Raw genomic sequence first — 12,788 nt, 5'->3', positions numbered from 1 at the left:
CTCCTCAAACTGCCTGATGGTACATACATGATGTTGATGGGCTGCCTGGCTTCAGCAAGTTGTCTGCGCAGCTCTTCGAGCAATCTCTGGTTGCGTAGCTCCTGTTCCCTAAGTTCATCCAGCAGTGAGTTTGATGGGTCTTCTTCTCTCACTGGTTTCCGTCCAAGCTCTTCTAATCGACGCCGGATTTCTGTAGGTATTGAAAGAAACAGTTTTCTACAATGCTTGGGATGGGTTATGCCAGTTTTAATTTCAATTAATATTTTGAGATACATGGAAACTATTCTGCGACATATATTTGAAACCTAATTGTGTATAGTTTAGCTGGTTGATGCTGTTGTGTTCTTCTTTTGTGCCTTGTTGTAGTCAACATTCAACAGGAGAAATTGGAACACATTTATATTACTACAACTGTACCAGCAAGCTTTCCTTTCTTTGCCTACTAAGGTTAAAGTAAGGATTTCATGTTGAAAAGACCCTCGTAATTAATTTAACTTCTGGATATTTTTTGTCACAAATTGAGTGGTAAATACTGCAAAAGTACGAGCTTAAGTTTGACTTGTACTAATATTGACATCTGTATATTAATCAAATAATTTCTTTGAGATTTTAAGATCTGCATCAATGCTCATAGTAAAATAAAAATGACTCAGAATGGTATTGATGAGTAACAGTGCATCAATATATCATTCCACAACAAACTCCAGTGTGACTTTTAAATCTTGCCATGTTCCCAGGGTCACAGTAGGGAGATGGTCAATTAAAGTTACATCTGTAACTGGCCTCCTCATCAGCATTTTAACCACCTTCCAACTAGCATCTGGTGCTACATCAAACAGTTACTGGAACCACTATATAACTATTCCAGCTGATCAGTACCCACCCTCCCTCTGTCTCTCAAGGTCCTTGTTACGTCCCTGCAGCATCTCCATCTGACGGCCATGGCTTGCTGCTAGTTGAGCCAGCTCTGGGTCAGGGTTCCGCCTCGGGATGTCACCCTGCATAAAACAAAGTTCGAAATTAAGCATGAAAGTCAAAGTGTCCTTGTCATAACACTAACCTCAAACTCTAAAGATTTGGAGGTTCCTAGATATAAATACTACAGCATTAAACTGGAGTTCCCACTTCATTTCGAACACAGCACACACATATCTCACTGAGAGACTCAGGTATAGTAACCATTAAACCATGAAGGTAGAGTGAGTGAGTGAGTATGGTTTTACGCGCCTTCAGCAATATTCCAGCAATATCACGGCGGGGGACACCAGAAATGGGCTTCACACATTGTACCCATGTGGGGAATCGAACCCAGGCCTTCGGCATGAGGAGCGAATGCTTAACCACCGCCCCCCCATGAAGGTAGAAAAAAAAGCTGGATACAACATTTCTTTGAAATCAAATAACCAGACACCATGAAGTAATCCCAACTAGTACACAATTAATTTATCTGTTTAAAAACTATGACTATATTTTGGAGCAATCTATTAATTCTAGAAAATAGTGGCAAAGTTGGCAATATCAGTCTTGTCAAACTGTGCAGTAACATAACATCTATTATCAGATTATATGAAAGTTAAATGTGCACTGATAATTAGAAAAAAAAGGGTGCATTTCAAATATCATTACTGGTATATTACAAGGTGATTTACACAATTTACAAGTCTACTCAAGTCTCATATCAAATGGACAAAACAGTATTGGCATGTGCAAGATACACGTGATCAAAAACTTAAAAAAGCATATCTATGTCACACAAAACACCATTCAAACTAATCTGTGATCAACAAAATATATATATATATATATATATAACACAAAACATGAAACAAGCACACGTGCACATATGTATTTATGTATGTATGTATCATTTATACTTACCCTGACTCATACCCATGAGTAATAAGTATGAGTCAGGGTAAGATAAAATTAACACATTTTGAGTGAACACAATTAGTAAGTGTTGCAGATGATTCACAAGTCAAGAGAGATGCCTAGCAGCATCAGTTGTTATTGTTAATAGGAAAGCTAACTGTAGTCAACTGCATACAATCCCAGTGTTCGCTGCACTGGCTCCATTTTTCTTAGCAGTCTGTGATTTTGGCCACTAGTCCTAAGCCTGAATCTAGTAAAATTCTGTTCGTTCTTGTAAGATCAACGACTAAAACCCATGCTAAGAGCCAAGTCGGCTAGTAAACTCAAAAGTATTTGGCAGAGTCTGTCAGTGTGGTGCCTGTTTAACTCTATACACCACTGATATTTTGAGATTCAAAGCCATGTCAGTTAAGCAAATCAAATAACCATAAATTTAAGTGAGAAACTTTTCAAGCTAGTGCTGGAAACAGTAAGGTCAGACTTTTCCTCTTGGTTTACATATTATTTTGTAAATAATCTTGGTTGGCAGTTGGGAAACAAATACAAAAGACATTTCACATTTCATTTTTGATCTCCAAGAAGACATTACAATGTATTGATTGCCATATGTAAAGTGTTTAATAAGCCAGTCTCATTGGTTCTACTGTATAGCATAGAATCGTCTCAATTTTATACAGAAAAATTTTCCAATTTGAATTTGTACCCATTTTTATTTTTTTAGAGTTGTGGATCTGTAAACCAATTTTCTTTTAAAAGTAGCACCTAAAGATTAGGAATAAAAATAAAACAACAATGACATGCATGAACTGTGTAACATGCTGTGACAAAACATGCACTGTGATCAAGTGCCTCCATGGTGCATCTGGCCGCTCCAGCCGGCTGCACAGCATCAGGGACTTACTTCATCAGGGAGGTGTATGCTCATGCTAGAGTCACTGTTCATGGAAAAAGTACTGTGTCTGCCGGTGGGGTATGAATGTTCTCGTTCTCGGAGTCTCTCATACTGAAATACAATGGAACACACACTGAACAATCATTGTGGAACATGAAAATGTCATCACATGCATTGTTTGGTAATATTCCCTTTATTTAATCCACTCCTACCACCTGATATTTATCATCTGATCATGTTGACTCATGCATTCAAATCTCACCATGTTGACTATATTTAAAGTATTGATAACAAGGTTGAATAAATATGGACTGGAATAGACAGCTGTGATGACAAAAAAACTAGAACATATGAGTCATGCTGGGGATACTTTTTAAAAAAATACCATGAAATACTCTAAAATGAATAACAAAGTTCAGGTGACATTAGCAAAACATTTTAATGATGATAAGACAAAAAGAAGAAGAGACTAGCAGTTTGTGACTTTAGCCATTAGTCTGAAGCCCATGTCCAGTAAACTTTCTTATGTTCTAGTAGTGAGTATGGTTTAACACGCTTTTAGCAATATTCTAGCAATATCACGGCGGGGGACACCAGAAATGGGATACACACTGTACCCATGTTAAGAATCAAACCCAGGCCTTCTGTGTGATCAGTGAATGCTTTAACTACTAGGCTACCCCACTGCCCCTTATGGTCAAGTAACATCAGCTTGTATAAATCCATATACTCACACTTATAGCTACTGAAAATAATGCCAAAAGTCTGGGCTACTATACATGGTAGACTCAAAAGTTTTTTGCACTCATCAATAATAATAAATTGTGATGTAGACTATCATAATTATGAATAAGATTGTATATCATTGTATACTATAACATTACTGCCTGCATCAGAAGTGTCATTTAGCAGCATTACAACACCATGAAATGAAATTCCTTGATATGGTAAGAGATAATCTGTTCAGGTGGGGTACAATCTCAGTTTTCACAAATGCACGATGTTCAATTTGTCATGCATATAGTTGATGGATTTTCTCAATAATAATACATCAAACACCCAGACCAATTAAAGGTGTGGCATTGCACTCATAAACATGATAAACCACTAATTTTAGAATCTAGATTAATCTGATATTGCTATAAAAGATCTTTTAGGTTCTACTACACCAAATCAGAACCAGTTTGGACAGTGCGGTTTTCGTAGGGAGCCTTCAGTGCAGATCGAGAGATATCTGCAGGCTGTGATTGGAGGATATTCTGTAAGATTTTTATGTCTTTCAAATGTACATCCATCCAGTTATTAAAACTGACCATGTTTTTCTATATTTAGTGCTGTCTTTTTCAACATGATGACTTATGCTTAATGTGACCACAGCCATTTTCAAGTAGGTGACATTTGGTGCAAAACTGGGGGTGGTGTGTTTAGCTTCCTGCACTCGGAAAAGGAGCTGGCTAAGCTAGACATTTTTTATTTTTTTATTGCTGCTCTAAGGCCAAACTGTGCACACACGTACAGGTAATAGCTGTTGAATGCTTAGTTATTTTAAAAAAATATATAATGTTACTATAGAAGTCATTGGGAAAACATTTGGTTGCGTGTAACCTTTAAGCTTTAATGTCATGAAAGTCATGTGTATTTTACATAATCTTGAGTGCGTGACTGAGAGAATTGAAGTTTAATGACAATTTAAAGAGTACAATGAACATCTGGTTGAGAAGAGTTTGAAGTAATGATTTAGAACATAGACATCTTCCATTTTGTAAAATTCATGATGATGGGTCTTGTCTTGACTAACCAACTATAATGCTAAACCTGTGATTCCAAACAGACATACTGCCCATTAAAAATCTTTTACTGAAATATTTGGGGCTAATTTCCAATATCCCCTTCAGTATTAATGTCTGGACTGACAAATCTTGTGACTCACCAAGAAACAAATATAATGCAGACATTATTTTAAAGTGAACAGACTTGTTAAAGTTTCATCCATAATAACAGGTATATTTCGGCAACTTCTGTAACAGTGCATTCAACTTGTAAGTTTATGAAATAATCAAGTGCATACTTACATCGATCTGAAGCTGCCGTACATCTTTATGATGAGATAAATGAAGTCTTCCTTTGTTGTGTTTTCCCACTCCAGCATTAAGTTTACGTTCCGTGTTGTCCAGCTTGTCCAGGAGCATCCGCTCCTCCAGATCCCGGACCTCTCGCATACGAGATCGCCGATCCTTTAGAGCCTGGAGTTCGCTTACCTTTTTGCGGTTAGGCATTTTAGAAAAATTTAATTGCTGCCTTGAAATTAAATTTTTCACAGATTTGTTAAGTTCTTATGAAAAGTTGCAACGACAAGACTATTATGATCTTGTTGGTTTATACTGCCCCGAAGCCAAGCTGGAGGCATAGGGCTTGACAGTCTTAGGTCTTTCATTTTGGAAAATATGTGAAAATTTCGTAAATTCATACTGCCAAAGGATAAAGATCCTCCCAGGAACAGAATTGACTTCACACAAAATTAGTGTTTAAGGTTCAGAGATAAAAGTAAACAAGTCCAAAAATGAAACATAAACTGTCTTGAAATGTCCTTCAAACTTAAACAGAATATTCTCGTAACATTTGGATCAAATCTTCTCAGCCTCTCTCTGACCAGAAGGCGAGCCCTAAATGACTTATCCTTGTGAGGTGTGACTATTGGCAACGGTCATTTCTATCTAAACAACTCCTGTGACAGGTTTGATCAGTCTTCTTGCATAGAGAACCCACAGAGGGTGAAGAATAAATATCAAAGGACACATTATGTGAGCTATCAATTTGACTTGCAATAAAAACCCACTCGCAAATTCATCTTTTATGTTCTAGACAAAAACCACCTCCCCAAACAAATAATACCTGGCCATGTTTTGATTTGTAACCAGGTATTTTCAACACAGCTACCAATTTAAAACTTGAGTCGTCACTCACAGCCACAACTCTCAATGGTCTGTACAACATGCCATAGAAAAGGCCTGGTATATGTTGACAATGCATAAATAGATAGGCACTTGGCCATGATAGAATAAAAGCTTTCTATGGTCTTGAAGGGTAGGTATGGCTAAGCAGGGAAGGACAATAACATTGGGGATAGACTGCTTGACAACAGCATGCTGATATAGAATGCTAGAGAGTACATAGCAGTAAGGTACAAAACACTGAATAAAACTGACATAGACGATGATCTGGTGAAATGAACATGATCCATCTTGAAATGCCCTGTGCACATATCAAGAGAAACAGAACGTCTCTTAAATGAAAAAAAGAATATACCCTTGTCCTATTGAAATACATACTTTGAATATTTTAGAAGTAAAAATAATTTTATGATTGCATATAAGGACTTGTTGCAATAAGAATATTTTCAACTGACTGCAATATAGTTATCATCATGTTCATAGGTGTGGGCTTACAAAATGCAAAAGGCAGATAGCAATAACTGTTTCCTTTGTGTTGTAACATATAGAGTCACATTTCACATGGACATGAATGACACATGTTAATAGTATAAATCATATTTTAGATTTGTGGTTATACACATGGTAAATTGATAGCAAAGAATTTACTAGCAGATGGGGAATTTTGTTGGAGAAAAAATATTTTTTGTTCTCACATATGTACATACATGTACTTATAAATTTTGCTGACACATCATGTACGCATAATTTCTTAGGTCTTCTACATTAATGAGGTTCCATGCATCATTCTGCAATTTGATTTTAACTATTGGTTTTAACGGTTTTGTGGGAAAATCTCAGGGTTTGTGCCCATCATCATTAAAAATGATAATAAACCATGTACATATATCAACATTTTGAAAAATAGTGGTTACAGTGTCCCTTCAGTATTCAGCTATTTAGCAACCCATTAGAAGTATGCCAATGTGCATTGTTACTATCTTGTAGGACTTAAAGTGAATTTCAGGGTTACACATTCACGGATAGTCCACAAGGTAATATCCTGCCTGAACTTTACTCGTCTCGGACGAGTAGACTTATGTTAAGTTTGGACCCATAAATTATTTAAAAAAACTATAAATCTACCTGCAGTTAACATATCTTCAAATATCTCCACTATACTTTATTGCATCTTCAGTGAAGTATGACTAAGGATTACTGATAACAAACTGAACTGACTTAGATGTGGAATCCTTATTCAAAGGAACCATTTTGGAATAGTTTGCCTTTTTGTAGTAACAATGCATTGAGCATCAGTTAATATTCCATCAATAAATGAGTGGATATGTTCACAGCAGTCCGTTTCTGTGGACTTACACTCATATACGTGACAAAGTATCATATCTCTCATCTTTCCGAGGCAAGGGAGTTAACTGACTGTAAAAGTCATTTCTACCCTTGGCAAACTACGCTTGAATTCTGGAGTTAAAATATTTGGCAGGACTAGCCAATCTATGCATAGTCCAATCAAAATCTATGAACTAGACACCTGGTTCGTAAACATGGATGGCAGGATTTGCAAAGCATGTGTTCCGTCAGAAATTTTCCAAATCTTTTCATGTTTCATGTTTTTATCAAGGTCCTCAAATGATTTGATGCACTTCTTGAAGTGAGGCCTGTTTTATTACAACTTAGTACTTGATTATCGATCAGATCGTCTTGACTGGACGCCACCATTTTGTTTCAAGCAAATGCAAGAGATGTGGCCCCTGGTGGCCCTACAATCGAGCCACGAAAACCAGCATAGTTTGTCAAGGGTGGGTACTGGACTTTTGCAGTCAGTTAACACCCTTGACTCGGGAAGATACATATCTCTTTACTCATAAATAAATTTCACCTATCCTGACAGAAATGTTACCAGCCACAGGGTGTGGGGAGGCAGCTATTTCAGACATGGCTTTGTAATAAATTATAATTTACTCTTCAAGAGGACCAGAAAATATATATGGGTATGTTGTATTACCACAGAAAGTACATTAACATAACGAAGGAAGGCTTGGAATATCTCACCAGTTTCTGAGCCACTATGGTGTTTCCATTCTGAATGCATGCAATTAGAAATCAATGGGCAAACTGGCAAAACTGTTTTTGTTAAATATTTGAACACAGGGATGGGAAATGCAAAGAACAAAAAACAGACATGCATAGAACAAAGGCGACACAAAACAAAGAACACACATATAAAAGTGATTTTATTTTGAACAAGTTGAAACTGAAATAACAAGAAGTAGATGAAATGAACTACAGCATTAGCACCAAGGCACATTGATTCACATGCTACACTTGTAAATAAAGAAGTGCTTCATTCATTTCACTCCAGTGTTCAATAAAGGAATTGTATTAAATTATTAGTATCATGATTATGATGTTCAAATATACATTTATGTTGAAAGGTTTAAACTCTCGTCAATATTACTTAGATACAGGAGTTATGATATATACATGTACTCAGCAAAACAACTTTTGCGTATAAATATTTTGAACATTAATAGTATAAATTATAACTTTAATTAAATCTCCAACCAAGGAATCAAGCAAGATGAAGATTTGAGTTAAGTAGCATGAATAATCACAATTGTAATCACAATTGTCATAAATCATTAAAAAAACCCACAGATCCACAGAGGAAAATGGGAACGTTCAACAGGATAAAGACATCAGGAAGCAGGAGATACCAGGATATGCATGAAACAGGATTGCAGCTAACATGGTTGCTAACAAACTTGGTACAAAAAAGCTAATATTATGCAAATGTTTAAGGACCAACATATATTATATGACACAATATTGCAATGATTCATCATATTTTTCAAAATTATTTCCAAGACATTGGACATTTAGCTTAATGTTTTAGTGTTATAATAATACCAAAGAATTATCAGAACATGATAGCAAGACCAACTGGAAATGTGACAAACATTCAAACCGAATAAGCACACAAATAACATGACAATAAAACTTACCTTTTCCCCTATTGAACTAGTTTGTTTCTGTAACTATTAAACATGATAAAACTTACTTAAATATACAAGTCAGTAAATGCACAGAAATAGTAAAATAACCAACACTTTGCACTTAGACCAGATCAACTATTTTTCTTGTTTTATTGATGTAAGGCCAGATCAACTATTTTTCTTGTTTTATTGATGTTAGGATACAGGAGGTAAAAGATAAAAACTGTAAACTGATTTAAGTGATTGTAAAGTTAATGAAAGGATGTCATATTTAAATTGCCTAACGATTAAGAGTTTGAGTGTTTGATCACATGTTTCTTGCTAAAGGTTATTGAAATTAAATAAACTCTACCAAGAAGACATTTGAAAGAAGCATATTTTAAAGCTGGATGATTTATTTGAGTTCCTTTTACTTTTCCAAACATTTAGTGAAGGTGCAACAATAAAACACGAAAGAAACATTGATCTCGACTTATTCAAGTTATAATGTTTCTACATACAATATACATCAAATAATATTAAATTCTTTATGCCACTCAAAACTAGCATAAATAATATAAACAATGCAATACCACATTAAATTCAAGGATACTGTATATTTAGGTATTTGCTGAGAGTGATAATCATATCCAGTTCTGCAGCAAAAGTCAGTAACAATTCCCAAAATATAATTAGAAATTTCTCAATTCATAGTTTATAATACAACCTGGTTAACATTTCATCTTTGAAAAGCTGACTTTTTACTTACAGATAACAGAACAAAAATTATCTGTAAAAGGCTTGAATACTAAGTTTTACATTACTTCTTTCAAAAGAAGCTAAATATACTCCTATATCTAAACCAAACAAAAAATCCCTATTTTGAACAAAAAAAATAGTATCTTCCTAATTTGCCTGCTAGAGGCACTTGGCTAGACATCCTTGATAAATTCCTGTACTTAAAATAATATCATTCCAATTAAATGAGGACTAGGCTTAGATGAATTGGCAGTCATTTTCACAATATGTGCCTTACAAGTCTATACAACTAGGCTGCATATTGGTATAGTGCACCTTTGATGGTCAACAACAGTTATTGGTTAAATCGTAATACAGCTTCCCTGAACCATATATAAAACCTAAGTAAACCTAGCAATTTCATGCCACCTTTCTACTACATTTTCCTACAGTGCGTGGGCCTGATCTACTTGACCCAATGTGTATGCATTCCATAAGCTGCCATCCCAGGGGGCTAATCAGAATATTTACATGCCAGACACAGCCACAATGGAACTGAATGTGTAATAAAAGAAACCCAGCGTAGAAAATTCAGTCTTCAATCATTTCCATTGTTGATGCCAAATGATTTATTCACCTATGGAGACAAATCAATGAAGAAGGTGTGACCAGCCTTCTAGGCTTTGTCTTTGATGTTTTCTGCCTTCTAGAATATTCTTGGTTCATGGAAAAGGATATTACTGTTGGTTTGGAAATGAACAGATTGGTTTTGACATGTCTCTGCATACTTCCACATAAGTTTTATCAAATTCTAAATGAACATCTTAAGTTTGGCTGTTTTTAACATCATTCATAGAAAAAAATCTAACTTTTTAAATAATAATAATAATAATAATAATGATAAAAAAAATTCTTTTCATGAATATCATATGATAAAGTCATAAGATATTCCACAAACCTCATTACAAAATTGAAAATTATTTTTGAACAATCATTACGGTCATAATGACATAACGCAAACAAATTCTTTCACTTTTCCAGTTTTTACTTCTTAACCATCAATATTAAATGTAATAACATCACTCACCTCTGGGGAGTCTGGCCTGGGAGAATAGTCTAGTATCCTTGTAGTCCGGCTTACTGTGTTCCCTGGGCAAAACTTACTCTTGTGTTTTGCAAGCAGCCCAGGGCTGGTAAATGTCATGCTACACTCATGACATTTCCATATTCCTAATACTGATGACATGGCGACAAATTACTGTCTCTTTTGTCACTTACATCTTTCTTGTCTCTCAAATGTCACAAAGTAAATTCTGAAACATAATGAAAACATTTGAAGAATAATTGGGGAAAGAGAATCAAAACATTTTCTTCAACATGCTCAGGTTTTCTGTTGATAGCTAATATCATATACATTACAACTCCTAATTTCACCCTTTTGTGTCAAAGAAAACAATGTGTTATAATGTACCTGGAAATTGTAAACAATATTTCATATTTCAAGGAAATGTCTGTTTTGGGTAACAGAATTAATAACATTTGGACTACCTTTGAATCAGCCCATTTCATTTGGACATTATTTAGGACTTGGGTCTTGAGAAAATTTGACAAAATAATCAGGGAACTAAGAAATATCTTAAACATATTATATCAATATGATACATTGAGAACTAATGATTGGGAAAACATTTCCATCAACGAAGAGTAATATATTTGATTTAGTGTGTCTCTAAGCATGACAAGGATGTACCAAAAGCTAATCAACACTGGCATCAAACCTAGGTACAAAATTGCACATTTGATGTTGTTTCTTTTAACCTTACATTTGATTACAACTTTATGAATGGGTGCAATAGACTTCTCATGTTTGTCATAGGTTTAAATGAGAAATTGACAAATGAAAAAATAATTATTATGAACTAGAATAATAAAAAAATATGACCAAAAGACTTAGGTCTTTTTTTCTCAGTATCCTTCTTGTAAATATCAATGAATAAAATGTCAAAAAGTAAGAACAAATATTTTCAATACTCACACACACATCTAGGCCTACTGGGAAACCAATTTAATGCATTGCACTAGAAACACTATAAATCCGCCTGTTAACAGATTGTAATATGCAATATAAAGAGGATATCTGTATTTCCTTGTCAAATAACAAACTGATATTTCTCTGAGAAAAGGCTATTAAATAGAAGTCTAGTAATTCTATGTTTTCTGTATTATGTATTTTCTTACTATATTCCTACTCTGAAAACCACTGAGTCATAGTTTCTGCAAAAAGAGTTCTTAATAACATATCTCAATTGAGTGAGATAAACAAAATTCTATTCATTATTAGATTCTAAATTAAAATGAATAAAAATGATAAACGTTATTTGAAAATAATAAATCGAATATTTCTCATGATTGATTCCTTGTTTGGAAACTAATAATGACACCAACGCACCATTTTTTATATTACTGTATCTAATTAATTGGAAATAAGTAAAGTGTGTTTAGTTTTAAAAACGAATTTGAATAATAGGCAGTTGTTATCCACAAAAATAAATGTCATGTAGGGACTGTACAATTTTTTCCAACTTCTAAATGCCTGTCAAAGTTCACCAATGCCAGACTAGAATATTTTGGCATTTATCTAGACTATTTTGAACTTCAGAAGAATATTTCTCCCATACAGAATGAACATTATTCAAAGTATACATATTTTAATCTTTCTAATTTTAATCTGAAAATTGAAGAAAAATGACAGCAATTAATTCTGGCTATCGGTCATCGAGAATCGGTGAGGGGAACGCAGACGAGTCTTCTATCTTATCTAATATCTCCTCGACAGCAGACAACTTTCTGAAATCTTATTTTCGAATTAAAAAACAATGTGTGTTTTCCAGAAAAGAAAACTCGTTCAAACATGAACCAGGGCATATACCGAATAATCACTTACGTTGGCAAACTATCATACCTGTAGATGATCCAAATCGGCTTAGCGCCGAAGGAAAGTTACCCCAACTTTCTCTCACATTTTCGTTTGCTGTGGTCATCGACCGCCATGTTGTTTCTAGCTGCGCACGCACCTGTTTCGCGTGCCCTCATTCGCCGTTGTCATGAGAACGTTTACACCACATGACCCACCCAGCTAAGGTAAACAAAACCTCATGCTCTATAGAAAGACGAGAGACGTTTATGAATGAGAAAGTTTTGCTAACTTGAATAGCGTAGCTTGTCAGCGTAAATATAGGCATACCCTTCAACAATACCTTGTTCGACAAGTACCGACACTAAGTGCGTATATAAATAGACTAGCTAGAGCTGCCAACATGTCTCAAAGATCAATCACATATCTGCCAGCAAACATGGTAGATA

General features: G+C 34.8%; 1 protein-coding gene across 3 annotated transcripts in view; it reads right to left on the bottom strand.

The window, feature by feature from the left end:
• The window catches only part of LOC139478211 (uncharacterized), a 67,407-nt gene extending 54,899 nt beyond the window's left edge, over nt 1-12,508 (bottom strand). Inside the window, exons 1-7 of one of the 3 annotated variants that reach the window (XM_071260589.1) lie at nt 12,370-12,508; nt 10,513-10,738; nt 8,718-8,750; nt 4,837-5,022; nt 2,774-2,875; nt 884-998; nt 28-190 (exon numbers count right to left, since the gene is read on the bottom strand). In XM_071260589.1, the coding sequence (XP_071116690.1) occupies nt 28-190; nt 884-998; nt 2,774-2,875; nt 4,837-5,022; nt 8,718-8,750; nt 10,513-10,671 (758 nt within the window). In that variant the 5' untranslated portion in view covers nt 10,672-10,738; nt 12,370-12,508. Of the gene's footprint in view, nt 1-27; nt 191-883; nt 999-2,773; nt 2,876-4,836; nt 5,023-7,764; nt 7,791-8,717; nt 8,751-10,512; nt 10,739-12,369 lie in introns of those variants that run through there. The other 2 variants (XM_071260590.1, XM_071260591.1) reach the window with 2 other exon arrangements.
• Between the last annotated feature and the right edge of the window lie 280 nt (nt 12,509-12,788).

Source organism: Haliotis cracherodii, unplaced genomic scaffold, assembly GCF_022045235.1.
Source record: "Haliotis cracherodii isolate W230 unplaced genomic scaffold, xgHalCrac1.p SCAF_4, whole genome shotgun sequence".
Classification (NCBI taxonomy): domain Eukaryota; kingdom Metazoa; phylum Mollusca; class Gastropoda; order Lepetellida; family Haliotidae; genus Haliotis; species Haliotis cracherodii.
The sequence above is the reverse complement of the archived record's forward strand: the minus strand, read 5'-3'. Positions and strand labels throughout refer to the sequence as shown.